The 27,830-nt window shown below is 43.0% G+C and overlaps 2 protein-coding genes across 3 annotated transcripts; one reads left to right on the top strand and one right to left on the bottom strand.

The window, feature by feature from the left end:
- Positions 1-37: 37 nt before the first annotated feature.
- Positions 38-5,928, top strand: LOC115113516 (CKLF-like MARVEL transmembrane domain-containing protein 3). 2 transcript variants are annotated; one of them, XM_029641275.2, is made up of 5 exons: positions 65-349; positions 2,617-2,772; positions 3,587-3,682; positions 4,154-4,271; positions 5,018-5,928. In XM_029641275.2, the coding sequence occupies exons 1-5, from the start codon at positions 230-232 to the stop codon at positions 5,047-5,049; spliced, it is 522 nt and encodes a 173-aa protein (XP_029497135.1). In that variant the 5' UTR covers positions 65-229; the 3' UTR covers positions 5,050-5,928. The 2 variants fall into 2 exon arrangements, with proteins under 2 accessions (XP_064869073.1, XP_029497135.1); XM_065013001.1 differs by lacking the exons at positions 4,154-4,271; positions 5,018-5,928 and having other exon boundaries at positions 38-349; positions 2,846-3,676.
- Positions 5,924-27,830, bottom strand: LOC115113515 (CKLF-like MARVEL transmembrane domain-containing protein 4). Its single transcript, XM_029641273.2, has 4 exons — positions 26,922-27,830; positions 14,676-14,852; positions 10,369-10,467; positions 5,924-8,728 (listed from the first exon to the last, which is right to left on the bottom strand). Exons 1-4 carry the CDS (start codon positions 27,105-27,107, stop codon positions 8,564-8,566), a joined length of 627 nt encoding a protein of 208 aa, XP_029497133.1. The 5' UTR covers positions 27,108-27,830; the 3' UTR covers positions 5,924-8,563.

The following is a 27,830-nucleotide window of genomic DNA, read 5'->3' as shown; positions in this document are numbered from 1 at the left end:
AATACATTACAGTATTTTAGTTTTGACGCATGCACTTAGCCCAGTCAACTAACATCTCTTCTGGAATGCAGATGTTGCGCCTTTGTGAACTACGTTTTCGCACTGTCATTATTTCCGTTTCCACTTCAAGAAGCAACACTCTTTTTTCGGGGCTTTTGTATTTTCCACTCTCAACTCTTCCAGCCCGCTGGATCTGTAACCATTACTCAAGTCAAACGTTATCTTTGAAATGGGGGACATCGAAGCTCCCGGTACGACTGGACCGCGCCAAAGTGTCCTTCAAACGATTCTCCCAATCGCAAAAGAATTCGCATCTTCACGGAAAGGACAACTTCTTATTGCAGAAGTGGTAACGTAGCATTTCAAATAATATATTAGTGTCTTTATTTCCATTGTTTCTTCCGAATACTTTTCTTCAACGCTGCCAAGACAAACAGATGCGTAGAAGTTTAGTTGGCGGGGGCGGGGTGCACTCGATTTAACGGGTTTGTGCTATTCAGTGTAACGCTTTTGAACGCTCAAAAGTAGGTTTTTGTTGGGATTAATGTATCCTATCCTAACCAAGTCTTCAAACAGCTGTTTAGGTTAAACTATATGGAAAACACATCCATTGAATTCTGCCCATTTCTATTGAGGTCAATGTGTCCATCACACGGTTCTCATTTAGGCAAGGGAGCGTTTTGTTTTCGTCAAAGGCGCAAAAAAAAGTATTTATGAATTAGTTCGCCACATATATATTTTTTTACTTTGGAAGAAGGTTTTAAGTTTACGACTGACTACCTTTTCATTCAAGTGAGAATTTTGAGTTATACCAGTTAAACGAAAGACATAATGCATATGGATCATTTTGGAGACATGTAGCCTGTAAACTATCATTCATATTCATGTAGCCTAGTGTAGGCCTATTCATGTTTACACAAGCAAGCAATAGACCTTACATACAACTGTAACGTGTTCTATACTTCATGTGGTCAGTCTACTGTCGGGGGTGCTGCTTTGTATTACTGGATAACTACTAATAGGTTTTGACATGATGTGCAGTAGCCTGTTGCACATGCAATTAAACCAAAATGGTAATGGTAAAAAAATACATTTTAAAAGAGATAGTTTGCTAAAAAAAAAATACAAATCGTTGCAAACAAATGAACTCCATTAATTCTTCAATGAGTATTGATTATTTCAAACCTCAGATATCAGGAAGTGAAACGAGAGTGTTTCTGCTTTGACATCTTCACTGTGAAAGGGGTCATCACCAAGGATTTGAACCGATTGAACACATATGTTATTATCATGGACTCTCCCATGTATGTCATGTGAGATTCAGTTCCTGGATGTGCTGCATGAAACAATGATCAACCCTCTCAGTCTCTAACTAACTGACTCTGCTGGAGGGCATGTAGCCCAAAAGATATACTGTATAGAATAGAGGGCTTTTATTAGAGGGCTCTGGCTGACTGGCCCTATAAGGTAACGGAATCAGTCTCCAAGAACAATGCAGCCTCTTTACACACACTTAGAATATGATCCTCTCCCTTGTTAGTGCTAGAAACCACATGGGTGCTACTATGACTTTAAAAAACTCACAATGAAATATCCTGGTTTTTAGTAGTGGCTCAAGACAGCTGGAAAACATATATGCATAGAGTTTTTCGTGATTGTTAATAGCTGGAATGACAATAATGCTGCTTAAGTCGTTTAGTTTGTCGCTCGTAGCATCCAATTGACAAGAAATGTGTTGTGCCAGAATTCTCAGAAGCCAGTTTTAGATTCCAAGATTCCTAGAGAATTTACCTTGTTGCTTTACTATGCAGAAACATAGCATTGGGCGTCTGAGATGAGAAACATTAGCCATGTCGAGGTCAGACAAAATGTCTGATAAGCAGTTCTGCTGTGCGTTACGAAGATATTCAACGTTATTCAACGATGAAACACATTCTAAGTGTAAGATAGATGAACAGTGTGCTCAGGGTTGTATCTATGAAAGCAGCAGTAGTAGTCTGTTGCATTTCGGGGGAGTTCCCACCCCAAGGTGAGCCTTCTCTATGGTTTTGATGGCCCAGTGTAACAAATACAAGATGGCTCTGTGGAGATAACAGTGCCTGGGCTTGTCTCGTCCAATGATGTTGACCCGGAGGAAACTCAGGACAAGGGGATGTAGGAAAACAAGCACTAGCACCAGAAATGCGTTTACAAAGAAAACATAAACTTGTGATTCGTGGAGAGACTGGATGCTGATATTAAAGACTTATGGGCGTCTTTGAAATCACAAAGACAAGTTGCATCTTTCAGGATTTGTGATCAACCAGACAAACATGTTTCATGCTTAGCTAAAGTGAACAGTCGCGTTAATACATGTGTGTATAAACAAGCGAAACACTTTTGAACTCACGTACAGTATAGGCTTATAGTGTGTCTGTGGGTGTCGTGTGTAGGCCTGTGTATGTTATTTGTCATTCAACAGCTGCATCTCCTTACAGCTTGAGACAGGAAATGCAAATGCTTCGGGTCACTGCAACATTTCTGGAAAGGGAGATTTTGGACCAAAGTAACTTTAGTACGCCTTGCACTCTATTAGTCACTGTCTCTATCTCTCCCTCCCTCTGTCTTCTCTGTCAGGCTCTGTCCCTCATCGCGTTCATCTGTTTTGTGGCATCCACGGCAGCAGCCTTTGTCACAGCACCCCTCATTGAGTTCCTGGCTGCCCTCTTCCTCCTTTTTGCCTATTCCACCAAATTCAATGAGCGATTTAAGGGATTCCACTTCCCCCTCATGGTGAGTATACACTGAGTGTACAAGACATTAAGAGCACCTTACTAATATTGATTTGCACCCACTTTTCCCTCAGAACAGCCTCAAATCGTTGGGGTATGGACTCTACAAGGTGTCGAAACCATTCCACAGGGGTTGCTGGCCCATGTTGACTCTGACGCTTCCCACGGTTGTGACCATGTTGGCTGGATGTCCTTTGGGTGGTGGACCATTCTTGACACAAGCAGGAAACTGTTAAGCGTGAAAAAATTCATTTCTACTAATTCAAAGGCACTTCAATCTTGTCTTACCCATTCACCCTCTGAATGACACATATACGCAATCCATGTCTCAATTGTTTCAAGGCTTATTTTTTAATTTTTTATACCTGTCTCCTCCCCTTCATTTACATTTTTTTTAACCTTAATTTAACTAGGCAAGTCAGTTAAGAACAAATTCTTATTTACAATGACATCTACCCCGACCAAACCTGGACGAATTGTGTGCCGCCTTATGGGACTCCCAATCACGGCTGGATGTGATACAGCCTGGATTCAAACTAGGGACTGTAGTGACCCCTCTTACACTGAGATGCAGTGCCTTAGACCGCTGTGCCACTCGGGAGCCAGAGTGGACTAATTGAAGGGATTGAAGTGGATTTAATGAGTGACATCAATAAGGGCTCATAGCTTTCACCTGGTCAGTCTATCTGATGGAAAGAGCAGGTGTTCATAATGTTTTGTACACTCAGTATATTTATAGTCCACTTGGGTACAGTAGGGATGATAGCCCATTTTAAAAGCAAACTACATTTTAATTTGTATTATCTCTCTTTTAGGATTTTCTGCGCTGTGTCAGTGCGTCCATTATCTTTTTTATCATCTCCATAATATCCGTTTCCAAGTTCACAGACGGGGCCTCTAAAGCAGCAGGGGTAAGAAAAGCTCTTTGACACTATCCACACATCTCTCATCAAGCCTATGCCACGATCGGAGTTGTATCTCCTCAGCATTTACAGCACAGGCGTCAAACTCATTCCACCGAGGGCTGAGTGTTTGTGGGTTTTCGCTCCTCCCTTGTCCTTGATTGTTGAATTTAGGTCACTAATTAGTAAGGAACTCCCCACACCTGGTTGTCGAGGTCTTAATTGAAAGGCAAAAAAACAAAAGCCTGTAGACACTAGGCTTCCCATGGAATGACTTTGACACCCCTGATGTACAGTATACCCATTGAACTCTGAAGTTAAGGTTGAACTCAGAAGTCGTGTCTGGTTACTCCACTGCATTACTTCATTGTGTCTGGATATCATGTTACAGCTAGCTTCTGTCAGACAATTCACCCCTTCTGGATTTACTAGCTGTTTCATGTTGATATCAAAGGTTTTCTTTTCTTCCACTCCCTCCAGGTGTTTGGGTTCATTGCCACCATTGTTTTTGCTCTAGATTTTTACTTCATCTTTAATGACCTGGCTAATTTCCTCAAACAAGGAGGGGACTCAGGTGACGAGCCACCAAGAACCTCAGGTAAAGCGTTCTTTCAAATAATGTCTAGTATATAGTCTGATGTAAATCTACATGTTGTCTCCAATGCTGCATACTGTATACTCCTCAGAAACATTCAGTCCTTCCCTGTTCTTCCCACAAAATGGCTACAGGAAATATAGAAATGAGAACTTAGTGCTGACCCTCCATTCAGGGTTTTTGTTTCTGTCAGTTCTAATAAAATTTGTTTGGGCAGTTTAGGAAAACAAATAAACTTGCAGTTTGCTGATAGAAATCATAAGCCACATTGTGGACGACATGGCTCAAGTTCACTCAGCCAAGGGTCCCATAGGTCAGTGGGAGTGAATACTCATGGAGTGTGTTTGGGGAGTCAGCACATCGTCTGTGATAATCTTTGCAGATTGTGCTTCGTTCTGACCATGCTGAGTAGCTAATCTATTCAATAAACAAAACATGGTAACATATGAATTATGATTTCTCATTTGCCATGAAACTGTATCTGATCACAACCTAGTTGTTACTATGTTAATAACATTTATATTAACTCTTTAATCATCTATGTTGTATGTGTTTTTACCTATCACGATTGGCTTCCACGATTATATAGACTTTATATTCATCTCTAACTTTCATTCCTGATCATTGCGTAAGGAGGGCAGAGACCACAGGCCTTCACTTCCCTCTTTGAAAGGGATAGGCACAGACAGACAAAGACATGCATTGCTTATACCCTCAGTGTAAAAGTTTTTTTTTCTTCTGTGTTATAGAGTACAATGACTCAGACTCTGACTCGGACTGAAGAGGTTCTAGCCCAGGGACCATGTGTGTGTGTCGTCCACCATGCCTGGCAGGAAGACATCCATTCTGCAGACGTCAACGGCATCCCGAAGGATTCACATTTCATTTTAAACCGACGTGAAAACAGGTCTTTAGCGCTTTGGAATGTTGGCACATACAAATGATCAATTAGTTACTTTATTATTTTCCAAATGCTCTAAAATTGCCCAAACCCTGAAATACATTTCTGAAGCTTTGAATGAACTGTGGTATTTTTAGTGATGGCTATTGGTTTACAGTTGCTCAGCCTCCATAATACCAAAGAGGAGCATGGGGAACAAAGGCAGATGACACTACATTTTTACACAATTGAAAAGATTGGCAGCTGGTTGGCTGGTTACACCGTCTGTCCGATCATCATACTTGCTTTGCTTGATTTTTCATTTTCTGGTGTCCTTAATTGAAAATGTTGCTGTATCTGATGTGATATCCTAGCGTTAAAATCATTTTGTGATAGATCTATGTTCACTGAGCTGAGAAGACTGACTGTGCATGGCACTTAGCTACTTCCTAAATGGCCACTTCCTGTTTGAATTTGATTTGTCAGCAGAATATGGTCTTCTCTTTTCTTCCAATTCCGGAAGCTTTTAATCACGGAGAAGCACTGGGAGACTTTTGTGATTGTGTTTGAAATGTAAACTGCATATGGGGTAGGACTACATTCAATTATTGAAAATGGTACACCAAAATGTTTTCCTATTCAGAAGGGTTTTCTTACCAGGTTTGTACATCAAACATTTGTCAATTTGCAGGTCATGTAAAGAAAATAAGTAAGAAATCAGTTGATTTTCAGCTATTTGTACGCTTTAATTTGTTTAATAAAAAATGAAGACATGTTCAACAGTATTTCCAAACCCATTTATTTTGAGACAAGGTTGTCACCAAACTATAGTTTTTTTTTTTTAATGGAAAATTCTTTCCATACAACAATACAGATTTTAATACTGCTTCCTAGAGTACAATAAATACTTGTATCAGTGACAGAGCATTTAAGAAAATCAAGGTCAAACCTTAAAAAGATAAGAGCAGTTAAGTCTTCACTCTAAGATAAGCCATTTCAGATGTTGAGTGGTTCAAAACCTTGACACAAGCAATAACCTCTGCACGAAGCACTGTCGGTAAACTTGTTTTAAGGACTTTACGTTACTGTAAGATAAATACACCCATCTCAAAATATTAGGTTATATTTACAGAGTGCTCTCGATTGTTAAGGACATCACGAAGCATTAACTTGTATTGTTCCACTATAGTCACGTCATTTCACTACTAGTTAAAGCAAGGATTACATATGCACTCACATGGCCTATTACTGTATGTTAGAGCATAATGTATTGCTAGTTAAAGGAGATGGATCCACTACTGTGAAGTCAAGGCATAATATACGACTTAAAACAATCAACCCAGTCCTGAATAGAGAGACATAAATACACACATTTGATTGTCTATTCTTCACACAGTTTCAATCATAATCAACAGTGATTACGGTCAACTCATTCAAATTAAATCTGCAATTTGAGATGTGCAATGTCCCTGCCCTCACCTACAAAGTCATTCATGTAGTTAGGCCTTAAGATTGTTCCCACTGTCCTCACAAAGGATATTGGTTCATCAACTCTGAACACAAAATATGATCACTTTGACAAAGATGGCATCTTTTAAAACATTTGTAAGATGTCCCACAACTAGGAGTGGGTGCACTTCAGTACATATAAAGCATCCACCATGAGTAGTTCCTCTGAGGGTATCTTTACCATAATCCACATATACATACAGTATCACCAGCAGGGTCAGTGGGATACAGAACACCCGGAATCACAATGTTGTGTAGATGTAAACACACAATACTATTTAGAACAAAAAATACAAAGACCAGAACACATGTCAACATTTCTAAAAGTCCTTCATCCAAGACACATTCAGTACAAACTTGCACATATGAACAGGCTACATCTCCATAAATGTGAATTCAATGTTTCTTGCTCTATCTGTACCAAAACAAAAAAATCCAGGAAGTTAAATTGACTGCGAGGGTGTTTTATGAAATAAGATATGTGATTATGCATGCTATATAAGATGAATAAGATCACACATTCAACTGAGATACATTGGTGCGCCATTCTGTGAATGAGTATGCCGTGGACCCAATTATTAAGGCGGCAACATCTTTTGACAAATGTGTGTGTTGCCAAATTTAAGTTTCAAACAGACAATAGAACATAAATGATGAGTCAGCCAATACCTGAGATGTGCTATGGACGCTGACCTCGACCAGCACCCGTTTATCAGTATTTCGCTCAATTATCAAACGTACCACCAAGTTAGTAACGTACCACTGTGCAATTTGTCTGTCACTCACTAGGCCAGATATACTATAGGTACAACGCCTATACACGTCAGATTCATACTCTTTAACCGTTTACAAATAGCACCCACACCAACTACATTGCCTTCAAAAAGTATTCACACCTCTTGACCTTTTCCACATTTAGTTGTGTTACAGCCTGAATTTCAATAAATTAGCAAAATAAAAATGTAAAAACATGTTTTCACTTTGTCATTATGGGTTATTGTGTGTAGATGGGTGAGACAAAATCTATTTCATCCATTTTGAATTCAGACTGTAACACAACAAAATGTGGAATAAGTCAAGGGGTGTGAATATTTTCTGAAGAAACTGTAAATCAAAAGTCCTTCAATAAAACTAAATAGTAAAAAACAAATACCTTCAATCTTCCTTCAAACGTCCATGTGGTTCGGTTGTTGTGTATTAGTGAGATACACTGAGGAGGGTTACTTTACATATTCTACAGAGAGAGAGACAACTGAACTGTAATGGCATTGTGGAACTGAACTGTGTTGGGAATGTGTTTCAGGAGTATCGGAGTTCATAAAAACGTAATAACCGGTTGATCCGCCGTAACGAATAGGCCTAAGCTTTTGGTCCTTTTTTTTCAAGTTCACGTTAAAAAAAAATATCAATCAATTGAATTTATTAAATTGTTGTTCTCTTTGTGTGTCAGATCTGTAGTGTTAAAAAAAAAAATACATATCTAAACACAGTGCTACCTGTACGTATTGCAAATAAAACAACCACCAAACCCTGTACACTACGTGCTGGTGGCCATAGATACCAAGTCACAGTCAAGAGCATTTACCAAACACTGGTGCAAGATTTCAAACCACGCTGAATTCAAAACCAGAAAAACACTTCATTCATATCAAATCAATGCTCTTGATGACCGTCGACAGAGGTAGATCTCTGAGCCAGTCTGTTTATTGGTACACTCAGGGGGATAGGGCTCTGGGTCCAGGCCTTGGGGGACTCTCGCCAAGCGAGGCCCACAAGTAAAGAGGCTGCAGTGCTCATCCATGGAGTGGGTACGGTGATTGGTTATGTCACTAGGGGGTAGTCAGAGAGAGGGTATGGTAAGATAGAAGCCCTAAATGTCAGTCTTGGTCTCAGAATGTCAACTCCATCAGGCCAGGTCAGGCCGTGCCTCCATCTCTCCCCGGGAGGCAGTGCGGGCTCGCATGTACTCACTGGTCTGGACCGCCACTGAGCGCCCATCACCAATACGCCATTTCTTCACCGCCAGGAAGGTGTTCACAGCGTACACACACGTCACCAGGAAGCCAAAGACCTGCACAGGAAGTTACAGAAACACGATTCAACACAACAGAATTTCTGTTACTATGATCTTAAAATAAATGTGGGTTTCCAAGTAGTACAGGAGGAAATGACACCTCCCTCCAGTCCTTCCTAATAGTCCCAGTAGTAAATACATCTCAAATAGGGACTACTGTATAATTACAGTAAGACATTTGGCTGATTAAACAGTCACACACAACGTGTCTAATCCCTCTCCAAATCGCAGCCCTTTATACAGTCTACGCCCCTAAAGAAATAGACAAGAGTGGGATTCAACAAATACACACCTCCCACGGCTCCCTCCATCCCTCCCCAGCAGGAGAGCCCAGGGCTTTTCACTGGCCCCTTCCAGGCCTGAAAAAAGCCCAGGATGTTTAATAGAAACGTCCTGCTGAGAACATCTGTACCATAAACGACTCAGCACAAATCCCCAGGCCACCAGCCGGGCGCCCGTAGTACACAGTTCTGCTGATCCAGCCTCATGCACAACCACAGGAATCAAGGGACCAGCCGTGTGTGCGAGGGCGTGCATGCTTTCTTATGTGTAAGGAAACAAGTCAGCCTTGCCAGACAATTCACATCATCTGCAAGAGATCATGGAGCGAGCGGTGCAAGGAACGAAAGGGAGAGACATCAAAATTAGGCTGAGGGTTACAAAGAGGGTTAATAGTCAAAAGAGAAAGAGACCGAGAGAAAGAGAAAAGGTAGAGCGAAAAAGAGAATGAAACAAGAGAGCAAAACGAGAGAGAAACCAATGAGGTGTGACCTCTCTCTCTCCAACCAGGGGATTGGGGCTGAACTCCAGAGTAAACGTCCATGTCACAGCTCAGAGCTGAAAGGACAGGAATCAGAAATCAGCTCATAACCTCCAGGGAGGGACTGAGTCAGTAAATAGTGTGGATGTGGCAGCAGCAGGGTGGCCAATGGAGCCATGAACATTCACCGTGGCTCTGCTCACACATCATCAAGCTCCCAGCACTTCCCTGAACATGAACACTTTGTACCTGGGCTGGCCAATTACTGCCTGGCCAACTGATCGTCAAACCTCTCACACTGTCAAGCAACTTGATGTAGCAGCAATTCTATTTTGGATTTATTATACCGTAAGTGGGGAGGAAATGCCATATTGACTTGGTGAAATGCAGTTCAGGCTACCTTCCACAGGGAGGCAGCAGTTAACAGGAAATGCAGTATAACATGGACAGACAAAGAAAAGAAAATCAACAGAAAAACTTCAGGGAGGCTTGTAGCTAATCGCTAAATGTCTTGCGTTCGATTTGATTATTGAACATACCTCTGAACATCACATTTTGTAGTAAAGCTCCCTGATGTATATTTTAGATACATGTAGGCAACTCTTCAAACAACAGAAATCCAGTGGGTCATGCAACACCAGCCACTGTTCTTTGCGTGGCACAATAACGGATCAAAGAACTATTTCACAGAGAGCGGGGAGTAAGGGAAGAGAGGACGAGGGGGTGAAAGGAGAAAGACCTCAGCCCATGTTTCAGTGGTGTACACCTGAGACAGACTGATAAACAGGGTGGTCACTCCCGAGAAGGCCAGGGTCAGGGGGTCACGAGGGGCGTGACCAGGATGAGGATGCAGTGGGGCGGGACAGGGGGAACCCACCACTGCTGCGATCTCGGCACCGGACTTGTGGTTGAGAGCAGCCAGGACCACAGAAGCCAGGAAGAAGAAGACGGTGCTGGCTGCAGTGTTGACCAGGTCCTGTGGCGACAGACAGACAGACAACGCATATTAATTAACAGGTCACGTTTAGACTGATAGTTACTGTACATACATACGAGGGGTTAGTACTAGCTTCTCTCGCCATGTCGTGCAGAGACTATGTTGAGTAATGTTTTAGGGTCATGTGATATAACAACTTTAAAAACCATCCCCACCCATAAAGAAGACAAAAAACAGCAGTGTTTCTCAAAGGAACCTCAGATAACAAGAATAAACAAAAACTCTGTTGGTCACATGCGCCGAATACAACAAGTGTAGACTTTACCGTGAAATGCTTACTTACAAGCCCTTAATTAACCAACAGTGTAGACTTTACTGTGAAATGCTTACTTACAAGCCCTTAACCAACAGGGCAGTTGAAGAAGAAGAAAATATTTACCAAGTAGACTCAAATAAAAGCAATAATAAAAGCTACCCATCTAGCGGTTAAAACCACACACACATTTTCTTCCACCATGTTTTTGATGTGATAGAAAGTGGTAACTCTGTGGTGTCCAGCTCTAATGGGAAAGAGTGACAGACGGACGGACGGATGGATGGAGATGAGAAGGGTGGCCTGAGGCTTGGTGGAGCGTGGGTCTTTTATTGGGCAGGATGCAGTTCTTATGAACAGGAGACAGGGGGCGTAAAATGGCTTCTGTATACCACCCCTGCCTTGTCACACAACTGATTGGCTCAAATGCATTAAGAAGGAAAGAAATTCCACAAATGAAGTTTTAACAAGGCACACATTAATTTGAATGCATTCCAGGTAACTACCTAATGAAGCTGGTTGAGTGAATACCAATAGTGTGCAAAGCTCTCATCAAGGCAAAGGGTGGCTATTTTGAAGAATCTCAAATATAAAATATATTTTGATTTGTTTAACACTTTCTTGGTTACTACATGATTCCATGTGTGTTATTTCATAGTTTTGATGTCTTCACTATTATTCTACAATGTAGAAAATAGTAAAAATAAAGAAAAACCCTGGAATGAGTAGGTGTGTTCACACTTTTGACTGGTACGGTATTGCTCATGCTGTATTTCAGAATTGTAATATTTAAGTAACATATTAAGATATCATTTTTTGAGTTTCTGTCATATCAAAGCTGCATATTTAGAGTCTCTGTAACCCACATCTTTGTCATACTTGTCAATCCATCAGCTATCTAAATGTTTGGAATTGTTTGTGCTGTTCTCTTGTTCTCTGTTGATAGTAATTGGCGCTGAAGCCAATCACCGAAGGTCCTTGTACAAGGACCTGATTATTCACATGAACATAGGGCACTGTGTCTTCGTGAGCTTTCAGGATGTGTTGTTCTGGCTGGCTGACAGGTCCTTCAGTGTATGCTTAATAAATGTCCCAGCATGACTGGGGCAAGGCCCCCCATGTGAATTGTTGTGATGGGAGTCATAACCCACATCGTCTCACATGACACCAACTCTCTCCCACAGACTCACTGGCCAAACCAGACTCAAGACTGAACACTAGCCAAGTGAGAACCTCAAAACCAGAATACTGGCCAGACCAGACTCAAGTCTCCCCGTTTTTCACCAACACACATGTACAACTCAGACCACCAAACCACACATACACTGGAATCAATCAGAGACAAATCAAGCCTGAGTCTCACACTTGGCTTCAGATGTAGGGCAAATCCTCTCTAATGCCTCACTCCCTGTATATGCAGTCTGTGTGCGTGGCAGGTATAGAGAGTGTGTCTGAGTGTGATCTGTTCGGCAAAATGTGTGAAGAGAAAGCAAACGGTGCTCAGTGGGATGTAAAACTGTGAAAAGTGCTGTTTTTCCTGGGGTTTAATCTGTCTGATGTGTTTCTACAGCGGCGCTAGGCTATCTTGTAGAGCTGGATCTCCCACTGGACACACCACCATCACCAACACAATAGTATCAGCAGAGCATACACTGGTCCAACTGGAGTTACTGGACTGATTTATCAGCGTCAATACTGCCATGCTCCCTCTACTACACACACCAAATCCAGCTCACCGTAGATCCATCTCACCCTAGATCCAGCTCACCCCAGATCCAGCTCACTTCAGGTCCAGCTCACCCTAGATCCAGCTCACCGCAGATCCATCTAACCCTAGATCCAGCTCACTTCAGGTCCAGCTCACCCTAGATCCAGCTCACCCCAGATCCAGCTCACTTCAGGTCCAGCTCACCCTAGATCCAGCTCACCGCAGATCCATCTAACCCTAGATCCAGCTCACTTCAGGTCCAGCTCACCCCAGCACAATACTCTCTGGGAGAAACCATTCCCACATTCCACATGCACAGCGGCGGTTTGTAAAGCAGTAGAAAAAGATGGAGCGCCTGCCTTTAAATACCCCAGTCAAACCACTGCCTCTCGCTTTCTCTCTCTGCAGAGTGACACACTTCTCCAACCCCTCCTTCAACCTCAGCCTCGAGGCAGAGAGACAGGAAGGCCGCTTAGACTTACTGGCTTCTTTGGGAGACGGGGAGATGTCAGCAAGCTCAGCATTTGGCAGAGCAGTCAGGGACTCTCTGGAAGCCAGAAAGTGTGAGTATGTTAGGAGTGGTCTTTCGATGAGGAGGGCTGTCGAGGCTCTAGTAGAAACATCCCCTTCAAATGGCTCTACCAAAGGTTTTCAGCTGCGTGTTTATGCTGATTTAGACAAGGATTAAGGCAACAGGAAGCACGCATATCTAGACAAACTCTCTGAAGTGGGAGTAGACTTCATGGAAGAAAAGTCACCAAAAACACATTGCAGAATACATTCAGTTCAACAAACAGCAGAGACTACTAACACACACACACACACAAACAGGACAGCATTGCACACTATTTCAACAGATGCCAAGAATCAAGGAAAATAAACCATACGGCTACATATTCAAGGGGAATGCACTGTGTCTCATGTTTCATCAGTAGTCAAGCAAAGTAAATCAGTAATATGTTGTTTGTGATTTGCCACAGGTTCATCCATCTAAACAGAAACCGTCGCTCCACTCAAGCCAATGCACTGCCTGATTTCCATAAGGAGCTGGCACAGAAGGATCTGTAGTAAAGTGAGAAAGGGAGAACCTGCAAACCAGATCAGCATACAGCATGCTCTCACACTCAGAAGGGAGACTCTACTTGGCACATTGTCAAAGATCCAGTCAAGAGGCCACTTCAGGTTCTCCCACAGGCTGCTATTTCACTCGTGCGTGTACTGAGATTTCTGTTCCCAGCCTCCTCATTTCTGAGCAAAAACTTTCCCTTCCTTCATTAGGCCAGCACTCACCCACATTGAAAACGGGCAGTGTGTGTGGTCACCCTTCTCTGTGCTGTCTCTCCCTGGCATGGCAGTTGGGCATTTGAAAGTCTTTGTGTGGAGAGACAACAGAGCAAGCCAGCTGAGACAATGCATGGCCGTTGTGGGCAATGCCACAAAAAGAGGTCCAGTCTCTGCCTAGCACAAGACAGACCAACGCCACAACGCCACCCCATCCAGAGACACGGCATCACACAGATCACCAGGAGGGCAGGGAGAGAAAAAGAACAGCCAACAATGTATCTGAATAATCAAATGACCTCTAACCAAATGTGACGTTTCCAGGAGCCTACACTCACCAACTCTTCGTAAAAAGGTTACCTCGGAGAGCTTTATGATGAAGCCCAAGGCTGTGCTCATTTTCTTAGGTGAGGGAACAGCTCCCCTATACCCCCAAGACAGCAATAGAGCATTACCAAACATACCACCGAACACAGGTTTGAGATGACAGGATCAAATAGCACATCATTAGAATGAGATATGGACACAAAGATGCTGTGTTGACACGGTGCAGTGTTGCCATACTTTTTCGAAGGGTCCAGCATATCCACCACTGACATTTGCTATTTTTTTAAAACTCATTTGTCGCCCACATTTTATAGGCAAGTACACTTTCAGCAAATTCAGTTTATCCTCGGTTCAACTGATCAACTTTTACTTCATCAACCTTCATGTCAAGTTGCTCTCATACCTATATAATAACACTGTATTTAAACTAGTCCGTATTTAAACCTGTTGTTCTGCCCCTGAACAGGCAGTTAACCCACTGTTCCTAGGCAGTCATTTGAAAATAAGAATTTGTTCTTAACTGACTTGCCTAGTTAAGTAAAGGTCAAATAAGAAATTATTGACATCTAAACCAGTAAGAGGATGTGATTGGTCAGTGTGTGTTGGTGGGATACACACCGTCAGGCTCCAGTTGACGTGGGGCACTTTGGTGTGCAGACTCAGGCTGAAGATGAGGAGGAGGACGCCGGTGACTACAAAGGCACTGCAGCTGACAAACTCAAAGAAGTAGACCCCTCCGCAGGGTAGGCACAGCATGATGGTCTCTATGCAGATGAAGGCTATGAGGGCCAAGGCCTGCGGAGAGGGAGGAGGAAGAGGGACAGGTCAAGGACAGCCTTAAAATAAACTATAAACATACAGTCCTACAGTAGAGTGGGTAGAGAGTGTGTCATTATGACACTACCCACATCAACCCATACAAATCCATTCAATCAGAAGGAGAGCCAACGTTCAGGACAGCTTTCTGTTTTTATATTGTTCATTCATAACTTGAGGCATACCATTTAGTCATGATAACTACACTGCTCAAAAAAATAAAGGGAACACTAAAATAACACATCCTAGATCTGAATGAATGAAATATTCTTATTAAATACTTTTTTCTTTACATAGTTGAATGTGCTGACAACACAATCACACAAAAATGATCAATGGAAATCAAATTTATCAACCCATGGAGGTCTGGATTTGGAGTCACACTCAAAATTTAAGTGGAAAACCACACTACAGGCTGATCCAACGTTGATGTAAAGTCCTTAAAATAAGTCAAAATGAGGCTCAGTGTGTGCGGCCTCCACGTGCCTGTATGACCTCCCTACAATGCCTGGGCATGCTCCTGATGAGGTGGTGGATGGTCTCCTGAGGGTTCTCCTCCCAGACCTGGACTAAAGCATCCGCCAACTCCTGGACAGTCTGTGGTGCAACGTGGCGTTGGTGGAGCGAGACATGATGTCCCAGATGTGCTCAATTGGATTCAGGTCTGGGGAACAGACGGGCCAGTCCATAGCATCAATGCCTTCTTCTTGCAGGAACTGCTGACACACTGCAGCCACATGAGATCTAGCATTGTCTTGCATTAGGAGGAACCCAGGGCCAACCGTACCAGCATATGGTCTCACAAGGGGTCTGAGGATCTCATCTCGGTACCTAATGGCAGTCAGGCTACCTCTGGCGAGCACATGGAGGGGCTGTGCGGCCCCCCAAAGAAATGCCACCCCACACCATGACTGACCCAACGCCAAACCGGTCATGCTGGAGGATGTTGCAGGCAGCAGAACGTTCTCCACGGCGTCTCCAGACTCTGTCACGGCTGTCACATGTGCTCAGTGTGAACCTGCTTTCATCTGTGAAGAGCACAGGGCGCCAGTGGCGAATTTGCCAAACTTGGTGTTCTCTGGCAAATGCCAAACGTCCTGCACGGTGATGGGCTGTAAGCAAAACTCCCACCTGTGGATGTCGGGCCCTCATACCACCCTCATGGAGTCTGTTTCTGACCATTTGAGCAGACACATGCACATTTGTGGCCTGCTGGAGGTCATTTTGCAGGGCTCTGGCAATGCTCCTCCTGCTCCTCCTTACACAAAGGCGAAGGTAGCGGTCCTGCTGCTGGGTTGTTGCCCTCCTACGGCCTCCTCCACGTCTCCTGATGTACTGGCCTGTCTCTTGGTAGCGCCGCCATGCTCTGGACACTATGCTGACAGACACAGCAAACCTTCTTGCCACAGCTCGCATTGATGTTCCATCCTGGATGAGCTGCACTACCTGAGCCACTTGTGTGGGTTGTAGACTCCGTCTCATGCTACCACTAGAGTGAAAGCACCGCCAGCATTCAAAAGTGACCAAAACATCAGCCAGGAAGCATAGGAACTAAGAAGTGGTCTGTGGTCACCACCTGCAGAACCACTCCTTTATTGGGGATGTCTTGCTAATTGCCTATAATTTCCACCTGTTGTCTATTCCATTTGCACAACAGCATGTGAAATGTATTGTCAATCAGTGTTGCTTCCTAAGTGGAGAGTCTGATTTCACAGAAGTGTGATTGACTTGGAGTTACATTGTGTTGTTTAAGTGTTCCCTTTATTTTTTTGAGCAGTGTATATATCAACTAGTGACACTAACCACGTTTCTTTCACCGTACACCAACGTTTCAATAACTTTGATGAGACTGGGGTGACTGGTGCTGATGGAGTGGCATTGCCTTGGGAAGTGAGTGAGAGGAGCCCACAACCTCATTGTGAACAGTTAACTGATATATTTTCCCTCCTCCACCACAGTGATGGGGGAGAACTCGGAGGTTAATGTGTTATTTAAGGATTTCCGTTGCAATCAGCCCGGCTCTCCACAAACCTCAGACCAGCAGATTACAGGTTGGTCCGCGTGAGCCTGAGGGAGACAGAACCACCGCCATCAACACGCATACATATTCCAGGCTTTGTCCCATCTGGGCCGGGCTCAGACCGGATCTAGTTGCCTGACAGATCTAAATAAAGAATCTGTTCCTTCTGGAATAATGGGCCCAGTCCAGCTTGTATCATCAAAAATGTATGAGCTCTGTGACAGGAAGTCGGGAGAATTACAGGCATGCTAATGCACACACTTAGCACCCTTGCCATGTATACATTCACACCACCTTGAGAAAGCTAAAAGGTGGCTAATGGACCATTCCCTAGTCACATCACTCAGTGCCTGAGGAAGAGAGAAAGAGAGGGAGATACAACTATTTTGGTATCATCATCAAAAGTGACATCACACTCTTATGTATGCACTCGTGCACACACACACACACGGAATCTCTTTCCTTTCTTTCTCTCTCTCCTCCCACCACTTTTCAAAAAGCCTGTTCCTAAGGGGAGCCTTCAGGTGTCTTATGCAGATGCTTGGTTTCACAGCTTTGACAGGGAAGTCACATGACTTCATGACAGTCTACGGCTCCCCACATGGACTTGGGACAGCCAAGCGTCTGAGGATCTGCTTACGGCCAGAACTGTCACGGCCGTTAAAAGAAGAGGACCAAGGTGCAGCGTGGTGAGCGTACATTTCTCTTTTTATTTGGAAAAAAAGACACCGAACAAAACAATAAACACTACAAAAACAAACCGTGAAGCTAAATGCTATGAGCCATAAACAAAAGTCGTCTTCCCACAAAGAAAGATGGGAAAAGGGCTACCTAAGTATGGTTCTCAATCAGAGACAACGATAGACAGCTGTCCCTGATTGAGAACCCTACCCGGCCAAAACATAGAAATACAAATAATAGAACATAGAATACCCACCCCAAATCACACCCTGACCAAACCAAATAGAGACATAAAAATGATCTCTAAGGTCAGGGCGTGACAAGAACTCTAAAAGTACCAACACCAAGTCTGAGATTTAACCTAAAGAATCCATCCCTAACAAACCATGAGACACCCAGATTTGCACACGCATACACTTCATGATGTTTCTATAATGTATGACCTGCTCAGATTTCTTGTCTGTTTTCCATGCTCTTTTGAAATGCAGATTGAGCCAGAACTCTCTGTGAAGAGCCGTCTCCTGTTTTGTACTGGTTAAATGGAAAGGGTGATTGACAGACAACGATTTCCATGGCAACAGTGATATTATCTTTAGACAGAGAAAAACATCTCACCTCTGTACAATTATCTGTAATGGCGTTGGAGACAATATGAATCCTATGATTTATGTGTAAAGAATTACCATAATTATGAAGTTGGATAAAAGACCAATCCATCTGTAATATTAAAAATGTTCATGAAAACAAAACACATTTTCTGGCGCAGTGTCAAGGCCCAATCCATCCTGTCTTTTTCTGGGTCAAACACACTGCTGATCAGAAGCCACTCTTTCCTCTCCATCCAAGTCATATATTATCCTGAAGAACAAGTTTGTGATATCGTGAGGATGAGTTAATCATCCATCTGACAACAACAGTTTTCTATAGAACAGAGCAATATTGTCAACGTCAGAATTTGCTGCAAAACTGGCATCTTAGTTGCCTGAGATAGAAGACAACGGACATGATAAGTGCAGGGAGCAAACCAACCAGCACATTGGACCAGATCCTGATGGGAGCAGCAGGGAGGCAGCTGGTCGTGTTCCTTCTGACCTTTCCTCACCTCTTTTCCCAAGCCCCGGGCTGTTTCTTAAACCTGTCAGCCCGGTTAATGAACAGAACAGGGGACTGCAACAGGGCTTCTCATCACAACACTCCTCTGTTTCTGACACAGAGTTGTTGAGGCAGGAGAGCGCTTAGGCTACACTCCTGACAGGTTCTCTGGCTAACCACCCTTCACACGTTACACATCTGCTGCAATTACAGCCTTGTACTGGAATTACAGCCTTGCGAAGGGCCAAACACTCAATCTCACGCAGACACACAAGCATGCACACAGTCACGTGCATACAAACATATTATTATTTCAGAGCGTCAAATCTTTTTCAAGGCCACACTTGCAGTAGGTACCTCTGCGAGGAATTCATTCGGGCCCATGTCTTTCTCTGTGGCAGCCAACTGAAACCGCATCAGAGCTGTGTTTGCCTGGGTGCACACAGTGTGACATTTACAACGTGGACGTGTCCAGACTGGGGGTGGATGCAGTGGATGAAGTCATCGCAGAGTCGTGATAAAAGCAGCCCTTCCCTGGCCCAGTGTGGAGCAGGTGTCAGACAGGGAGGGGGGAGGGGATGGGGTAACTATGCATGCTGGGTAAGTGTGTAACTAATGATTATATGTCAACCCCACCCACCCTTCTCCAAAACCTCCCACTGTTCATCTCTGGGATTAGTTACATTGTGAGTTGCTTGCAATGGCCACTTGGGAGTCAGATCCCAGTCTTGTTCACCATCTGTTGTGGCCAGAAAAGGAACGGAGGTAGGCATCACAACACAGACTGCACTCCAACGACCTTTGACCGGCGGTGTCCTGTGCATTTTATTCCTGGCCTAAATGGCTCATGGAAATCTGTGCAACAATAACCGTTTGTCTCCTGTTTCTTGAACCCAGAGATGTCTGTAGAGCCAGAAACTCCGCCTATCATGTGTGTTTGTTAAAGACCAGTCTGAGAGAAACACTAGAACAGAACACACTGTCTCCAGAATGGGAATTGCTAGCGGACACGGAGCAGCATCTGGTAAATTAATTTAGTGCCATACACAGCCTACAAAAAGGGCCTTCAATAATATTTAACTTTCCCTTGTTAAATCACCACAATAAAATATCTACATTACAAGGTCCATTGACACAATTGAATAGCTATGTAACAACTTAATCCAAACGGCAACACTCTACAAAAGAGATGAAAAGGGAGTTTTATTTTGGTATTATAAAGGCCACAGTGTAAATTACATTAGAAACAGTACAAAAAGGAGGGACTGTCAAAATATGATTGGTAAGAGCTGATTGGGTTAGAGCTGACTGGGTAAGAGCTGACTGGGTAAGAGCTGACTGGGTAAGATGACTTGAGCTCTGTGGAAATGCTTAGAGGAGATCCACAAAAAGCCTGTTGTCACGAGACTTTTCACACCCTTGTAAAGTTTCCTCATAGACTGACACAAAGAAAGGTTCTCTGAAAGTGATAGCGCCAGTATCCCGGTACTACTGCTTCTCCCAGTAACACCAAGTCAACCTCAGGCCTTCAGAGTGTTTATGTTACAACAACCTCTACGGGACCAGAGACCAAGATGGTGTGGCTATAGGAACAGTTCCCATAGTAAAGTCCTTAGGAGAGGTAAACATGCTGACGGGAGGAGGGTTTCACCTCAACTTAACTAATGTGAAATATACTATACACACAACCCTCCTGATTGGACCAGCAAGGTTAGCACCGAACATTCCTCTTCACTAGCCCATAAAAGTATGCCTTTTGATTTATAGCTGAAATCGTACGTGATTTTACGTAACTGAATAGCCTATTAAGGGAAGGATAACTTTTCGTCATCAAGTCCATTATCACGAGTTGAATTTAGTTCAACAATATCAAATCATCAACTCTGCGGTAACGCGGATTGAACTGGGATGATCCATTAACATCGAGAGAGCTCTTGTTCTGGGGAAAAACTGGGCACATTTGCAGATGAGTTACACTGAGCGGTGTTCTGGGGGATTAAATAGTAAAACACAAAGGCCTCAGCAGTTCCCCTGTGAGGCCCTTCAAGTCAGTCAATCATTGTCCAGTGGCAGTGGCATACATACACTCCAAGGTCAACTGACAGTCAAACCCGAGCCCGAAACATGGGAGCTCTGCTATCGTAAAACTATTATGGTCAACCTTGAGCATATTTCCTCATCGAGCTGCCGTGAGTAAATCATTTACATTACATTTAAGTCATTTAGCAGACGCTCTTATCCAGAGCGACTTACAAATTGGTGCATTCACCTTATGACATCCAGTGGAGCAGCACAATAGTGCATCTAAATCTTTTAAGGGGGGGGGGGGGGGTGAGAAGGATTACTTTATCCTATCCTAGGTATTCCTTAAAGAGGTGGGGTTTCAGGTGTCTCCGGAAGGTGGTGATTGACTCCGCTGTCCTGGCGTCGTGAGGGAGTTTGTTCCACCATTGGGGGGCCAGGGCAGCGAACAGTTTTGACTGGGCTGAGCGGGAACTGTACTTCCTCAGTGGTAGGGAGGCGAGCAGGCCAGAGGTGGATGAACGCAGTGCCCTTGTTTGGGTGTAGGGCCTGATCAGAGCCTGGAGGTACTGAGGTGCCGTTCCCCTCACAGCTCCGTAGGCAAGCACCATGTAAGGAATATGTTATCAACTCCTCTGTACTATCGTTCAAATGAAACCCCCTTACATAGGAAGCATAGCATGGCTGTGCAAATCAAATCAAATTGTATTTGTCACATGTGCCGAATACAACAGGTGTAGTAAACCTTACAGTGAAATGCTTACTGACAAGCCCTTAACCAACAATGCAGTTTCAAGAAAATACCTAAAAAAGTAAGATAAGAATAACAAATAATTAAAGAGCAGCAGTAAATAACAATAGCGGGGCTATATACAGGGGGTACAGGTACAGAGTCAATGTGTCAACGTGCGGGGGGCACCGGTGTCGAGGTAATTATGTACATGTACAGTGGGAGAACAAGTATTTGATACACTGCCGATTTTGCAGGTTTTCCTACTTACAAAGCATGTAGAGGTCTGTCATTTTTATCACAGGTACACTTCAACTGTGAGAGACGGAATCTAAAACAAAAATCCAGAAAATCACATTGTATGATTTTTAAGTAATTCATTTGCATTTTATTGCATGACGTCTGGAGGCAGACATTTAGCAATTTCCAGTCTTCATTTATGTAGTGGACTGTCAAACTTAGGTATGGCTCTGATGTTCTGCTTGACCATAGATTGGCTGTGGTGGAAAAATATGAAACACTAGCAAGGTTCTCTGCTACTCTTTCGCGGGTAGCAAGTGTATAATCGTGGGAGGGCTTCTTCTGTGAAATACTTGCAGCTTGGCAGCTGATATTTGTGGTCAACTGTACCTAGCAGCTTTTTTAAGCCTGGCTATGTAATAGGTCACTGCATCCGTTACCTCCTTCCACCTCAAACTTTTCTTATCATAAAGGATTACGTTTGAAAAAGATGCGACTATGGTAGTTTGTCTTTTAGCAGACGTTTTGGGAATCGGGCGGCTGGAATTGGCATTGCGTAGTCTCACGCATTCCTCCCATTCCACTGTGTGTTTCAGTTGCAGGTGATGGGAGAGGTTGGTTGTGCTGCTGCTTTTCGTTGCAATTGTCTTTTGACACCTTTTGCACAGGACATTTGTTTGCTTAACATAAGACCTCTTAAACCCGAACGAACCACTTCCATCTAACTGAAAAAACATTGCTGCCCTTTTTGGGGATGATTTCATCCTCACGATCCTGAGCTGGCTTCCTCACTTTCCATTTTGGTGGAACTCTTACCGGCGCTACACTTCTCCGGCGTGGTTACAATTTGTGACAGGCTGTCTAGGGTTGTGATTGGTGGATAACCTCAATTCTTTGCGATAGACATTTTCCATATCGCGCTAAAACATCAACTCAAATATATATTTTAAAAAACACTTGATATATCGCCCTGCCCTACTTGAATCTCTCAACCTGCTCCACAACAGCCCCGTCGATAAGAATGGGGGCGTGCTCAGTCCTCATTCCTGTAGTCCACAATCATCTCTTTTGTCTTGATCATGTTGAGGGAGAGGTTGTTGTCCTTGCACCACATGGTCAGGTCTCTGACCCCCTCCCTATAGGCTGTCTCATCGTTGTCGGTGATCAGGCCTACCACTGCTGTGTCATCAGCTAACTTAATGATGGTGTTGGGAGTCATGCCTGGCCGTGCAGTCATGAGTGAACAGGGACTGAGCACACACCCCTGAGGGCCCCCATGTTGAGGATCAGCGGGGCTGTATTGTTACCTACCCATACCACCTGGGGCACATTCACAGCCATATAAGGAGACGATGGGAAACAGAGCCTCAAAAATTCTGCTCATTTCCTGTTTGAGGTTTCATCTTGGTTTCGCCTGTAGCATGAGTTCTGTGGCACGTTCTGTGAACGAGTGTATGCTCTCTGCCGTTCGTCCAAGATGTCTGCAGCATTGTGACGTATTTGTAGGCATATCATTGGAAGATTGGTCATAAGAGACTACATTTGCCAGGTGTCCGCCCGGTGTCCTGTGTCGAAATTATTGCGTAATCTCTAGGTCCATGTGCGTTCCATTTCTTCAGAAGAGAAAGTCACCTGCCACGAAGGATTTATCATCGATAGATATGTGAAAAACATCTTGAGGATTGATTCTAAACATTGTTTGCCATGTTTCTGTCGATATTATGGAGTTAATTTGGAAAAAAGTTAGCATTTTAATGACTTATTATTTATTTATTTTTTGTTCTTACCCAAACGTGATGAAGAAAACGGAGCGAGCGTTTGCTATCTAACTGAGAGTCTCCTCATTGAAAACATCTGAAGTTCTTCAAAGGTAAATGATTTTATTTAAATGTTTTTCTGGTTTTTGTGAAAATGTTGCTTGCTGAATGTCAGGCATAATACTATGCTAGGCTATCAATAGTGTTACACAAATGCTTGTTTTGCAATGGTTGAGAAGCATATTTTTGAAAATCTGAGATGACAGTGTTGTTAACAAAAGGCTAAGCTTGAGAGCAAATAGATTTATTTCATTTCATTTGCGATTTTCATGAATGTTAACGTTGCGTTATGCTAATGAGCTTGCGGATAGATTTACACAATCCTGGATACAGGTTTCTTTCGTAGCTAAACGTGACGCAGAAAACGGAGCGATTTGTCCTAAACAAATAATATTTTTGTAAAAACTGAACATTTGCTATCTAACTGAGTCTCCTCATTGAAAACATCTGTTCTTCAAAGGTAAATGATTTTATTTGAATGTTTTTCTGTTTTTTGTGAAAATGATGCCTGCTGAATGCTAACGCTAAATGCTATGCTAAATGCTACGCTAAATGCTACGCTAGCTATCAATAGTGTTACACAAATGCTTGTTTTGCAATGGTTGAGAAGCATATTTTGAAAATCTGAGATGACAGTGTGGTTAACAAAAATCTAAGCTTGAGAGCTAGCATATTGATTTAATTTCATTTGCGATTTTCATGAATAGTTAACGTTGCGTTATGGTAATGAGCTTGAGGCTGTATTCACGATCCCGGATCCGGGCTGGCTCGTCGCAACAGGTTAAAATCAATACACAGATGTATATATTTTTTAAACCTGCATATTTAGTTAAAAGAAATCCAGGTTAGCAGGCAATATTAAACTAGGGAAATTGTGTCACTTCTCTTGGGTATATGCAACAGTTTGGGCCGCCTGGCTCGTTGCGAACTAATTTGCCAGAATTTTTCGTAATTATAACATAACATTGAAGGTTGTGCTAAGTAACAGGAATATTTAGACATATGGATGCCACCCGTTAGATAAAATACGGAACAGTTCCGTATTTCACTGAAAGAATAAACGTTTTGGTTTCTAAATGTAGTTTCCGGATATCAGAGGTTAGCTTTTTTACATGGCACATATTGCACTTTTACTTTCTTTTCCAACACTTTGTTTTCACATTATTTAAACCAAATTGAATATGTTTCATTATGTATTTGAGGCTAAATTGATTTTATTGATGTATTATATTAAGTTAAAATAAAAGTGTTCATTCAGTATTGTTGTAATGGTCATTATGACAAATAAATAAATACATTTTAAAAATCTGATTTAAAAATCTGATTAATCGGTGTCTGCTTTTTTTGGTCCTCTAATAATCGGTATCGGTGTTGTAAAATCATAATCGGTCAGTGAAGACACTTGCCAGTTGGTCAGCGCATGCACGGTGTACACGTCCTGGTAATCCATCTGGCCCAGCGGCCTTGTGAATGTTGACCTGTTTAAAGGTCTTACTCAAATCAGCTACGGATAGCGTGATCACGCAGTCGTCCAGAACAGCTGGTACTCTCACACATGTTTCAGTATTACTTTCTTTGAAACAAGCATAGAAGTTATTTAGCTCGTCTGGTAGGCAGCTCTTGGCTGTGAAAGCTAGACTAATAAGGTAATACAGTGACTAGGTCCATGAAGCCAACAGGTCTTGGATGGCAGACATGGTGAAGGTGAGATAAGGTGAGATAATGACATTCAGACGTCCTGCCCAGTGCAGGTATTACATTAGAATTGCATGAATAGGAAAGACCTGTCGCATTCACACATGTAAAAAAAAAAAAAAAAATTAAAAATAGTTTACCTTTATTTAACAAGGTAAGTCAGTTAAGAACAAATTGTTGTTTACAATGACGGCCTAGGAATAGTGGGCTAACTGCCTTGTTCAGGGGCATAACGATAGATTTTTACCTTGTCAGCTAGGGGATTCGATCTAGCAACCTTTTGGTTACTGGCCCAACGCTCTAACCACTAGGCTACCTGCCGTAATGTCACTGGGAGTTGTGCTGTCTCCACTGCACATTTACATTTGCCTTGGGTAACGGTGGTGAAAGACATGACTTCCTGTTTGACCTCAGTGTTTTGTTTGTTTTTATGTAGCCTCTACTTGGTCAGCTTTCTCCAACTACGACATTGTAATTACATGCTTATTTTTGTCAGTATCATCTGACCCAAGAAGACATCCACCTCGGCACAGAGAGTTGCTCTCAGCACAGACTTTACGCGCAGGCTACAGATGTCTTTCTCAAAGACATATCTCCGGTGTGTGTGATTCTCCAGGTACACCTCTCCCCCTGTTCTCCTTGTCAGAATGGTACTGTGCCTTTTCTGGCATTGAATCTGGTGAATCCTCTGAACATCAAAACTCTTCGTACAATGAGTTCACTTAAAGAGTCTGTGTTGACCACTGTACAGCAGAATAGACGCCAAATTATGTTCTATAACCGCTAATGAAGCAATATTCGAACATGGCATCTTCTGAGTAGGCGGCTTAGGTTGTTACCCTTATGCACTTCATTATTCCCTTGGTTCCACTGGTTTTCCCAGTGCTTCATCTGTAGGCTATGTGAGAGCACCATCTCCGACTGAGCAGTTTGGCACCAATAGATGGGACAAAACTCTGGCTGAGACGTTTCCTCTGCGGCTGAATTATCATAGCTTTGGGAGGCATCTTCTCCCCACCTAGACATCTGGTTTTAGGTGTACTGGCACAAACCCCACATTGAACTATTCTGTTTCCCCTTCCTGTAAACTGCTTAGAGAAATGTTGCTGATTTCATGAAAATAAACAATAGTCACACAATTGTTATAAGTGGTTGATATGGAATTCTTTCTAGTAGAGGAATTTGTCATTATTTGGGCTACTTCCATTGCAATATTATGTACTGACTTCATGTGCATATCTACCTCAAATACCCCAAACAAGTACACTGATATGGTCAAAACTGGTCTGGCCCCCCCAATGTCAAACTCCCACTAGGATAAAGTAATCCTTCTCACCCTCCCCCCTTAAAAGATTTAGATGCAGTGTCCCTCTATATTGCGCCTTTCATGTGTATTTTATTCTTACACTCTGCATTGTTGGGAAGGGCTCGGCCGCAAGCATTTCACGGTAAAGTCTTAAACCAGTTGTATTCGGCACGTGAGACAAATTTGGATTTGAAAACATTTGAAAGTGTAGCATAGTGGACTGTGGGTGAGCCACATGCAAACTGGGTTACTATTATGTCACTGTGCCTAAAGAACCAGGCCATCTCTCAAAAACAGACAAGCACAGGCTACACGCATATACAAATGCAAACACAGTAGGTTACAACGCACATCGATCAATGAAGTTTTTATATGCACATATTTAACACTTCAGTCGCCTAGTCATGCAGTCTGTTGAATGATTGGACTTAATTATTTAACTTACCACTTCAACGGCCTTTAATATGCCAAAGTGTGACTTCAGGTACTCAAAGTCACACCTAATGCCACCCAAAACATTCCTTGAGTGTACTGGCTCGGTGGTGGGCTGGTATGGGCTACTTGCTCCCGAGATCATGGAAGTGTTGGAGGCCTCGCCATGAAACCCCTCCGCCTCCTCACTGTTCCTCATGATTTCACTGTACGCTCCTACACGCACCGGAACTTTTAGTAGAGTAGCCCAGTGGATTTACTCACCGTTTGGCTTTGAAAACAAAAAAACACTTTGTGCAAATACGCGAAGGTGAAAAAATAAAAACAGCTCACTTTTGATGCGACGATCGCACAAGCTACTTTGTTGTGGCGAACATTTTTTTAAAGGGGTAACAATGCTTATTCCGCGAATATTCCTCGATGATCAAATGCTGCTTCCATAAAGAATGTGATACAAATTGCCTTACAGTTGCGCACTAGTGTAAGGGACGATTCTGGTTGGTTCTGCACGCACCGAAAACACCTATTCATGGAGTTGGAGAAACAGGCGAGCTACATTCCGCTCCTTTGTGATACTTATGTAAATAACAAAAATCCATCATGGCCAGAATAAACGAGACATGCCGTTTTTACACCATGGCGTTTGTAGCCAAAAGTTCTGAGCTGAAATACAAATTATGTTACGGTTGCTGTAAATGTAAAGTCTTCGCCCAAAAAAACGGCACATTCCTGTATGCACACGCTTTAAAACGTATTTAAATGCGTGAAGACGCCCATCGGATATAGTAACTTCTGGTAGTTTTAGGGCCCGGGGGCAGTCTTTACTATCCCCGTTGATCTAATTGTAATAGTGAAGTGCTTCCCGATGTGTGTATCATCGTTCGTCGATAGATACTGCGTAGGTTTGCCCATGCCATGCAGG

Source organism: Oncorhynchus nerka, linkage group LG28, assembly GCF_034236695.1.
Source record: "Oncorhynchus nerka isolate Pitt River linkage group LG28, Oner_Uvic_2.0, whole genome shotgun sequence".
Lineage (NCBI taxonomy): Eukaryota > Metazoa > Chordata > Actinopteri > Salmoniformes > Salmonidae > Oncorhynchus > Oncorhynchus nerka.
This window is presented reverse-complemented; position numbering and strand designations above follow the sequence as displayed.

What these genes read in the sequence shown, in the direction of transcription:
- LOC115113516 (XM_029641275.2), top strand. Translation starts at nt 230, where the DNA reads ATGGGGGACATCGAAGCTCCCGGTACGACTGGACCGCGCCAAAGTGTC. An exon ending in AACTTCTTATTGCAGAAGTG is followed by an intron (nt 350 to 2,616) that starts GTAACGTAGCAT and finishes CTTCTCTGTCAG; the next exon opens with GCTCTGTCCCTCATCGCGTT. An exon ending in GATTCCACTTCCCCCTCATG is followed by an intron (nt 2,773 to 3,586) that starts GTGAGTATACAC and finishes TCTCTCTTTTAG; the next exon opens with GATTTTCTGCGCTGTGTCAG.
- LOC115113515 (XM_029641273.2), bottom strand. Translation starts at nt 27,107, where the DNA reads ATGAGGAACAGTGAGGAGGCGGAGGGGTTTCATGGCGAGGCCTCCAAC. An exon ending in ACGTCAACTGGAGCCTGACG is followed by an intron (nt 10,468 to 14,675) that starts GTGTGTATCCCA and finishes CTGTCGCCACAG; the next exon opens with GACCTGGTCAACACTGCAGC. An exon ending in GTGCCGAGATCGCAGCAGTG is followed by an intron (nt 8,729 to 10,368) that starts GTGGGTTCCCCC and finishes CTTCCTGTGCAG; the next exon opens with GTCTTTGGCTTCCTGGTGAC.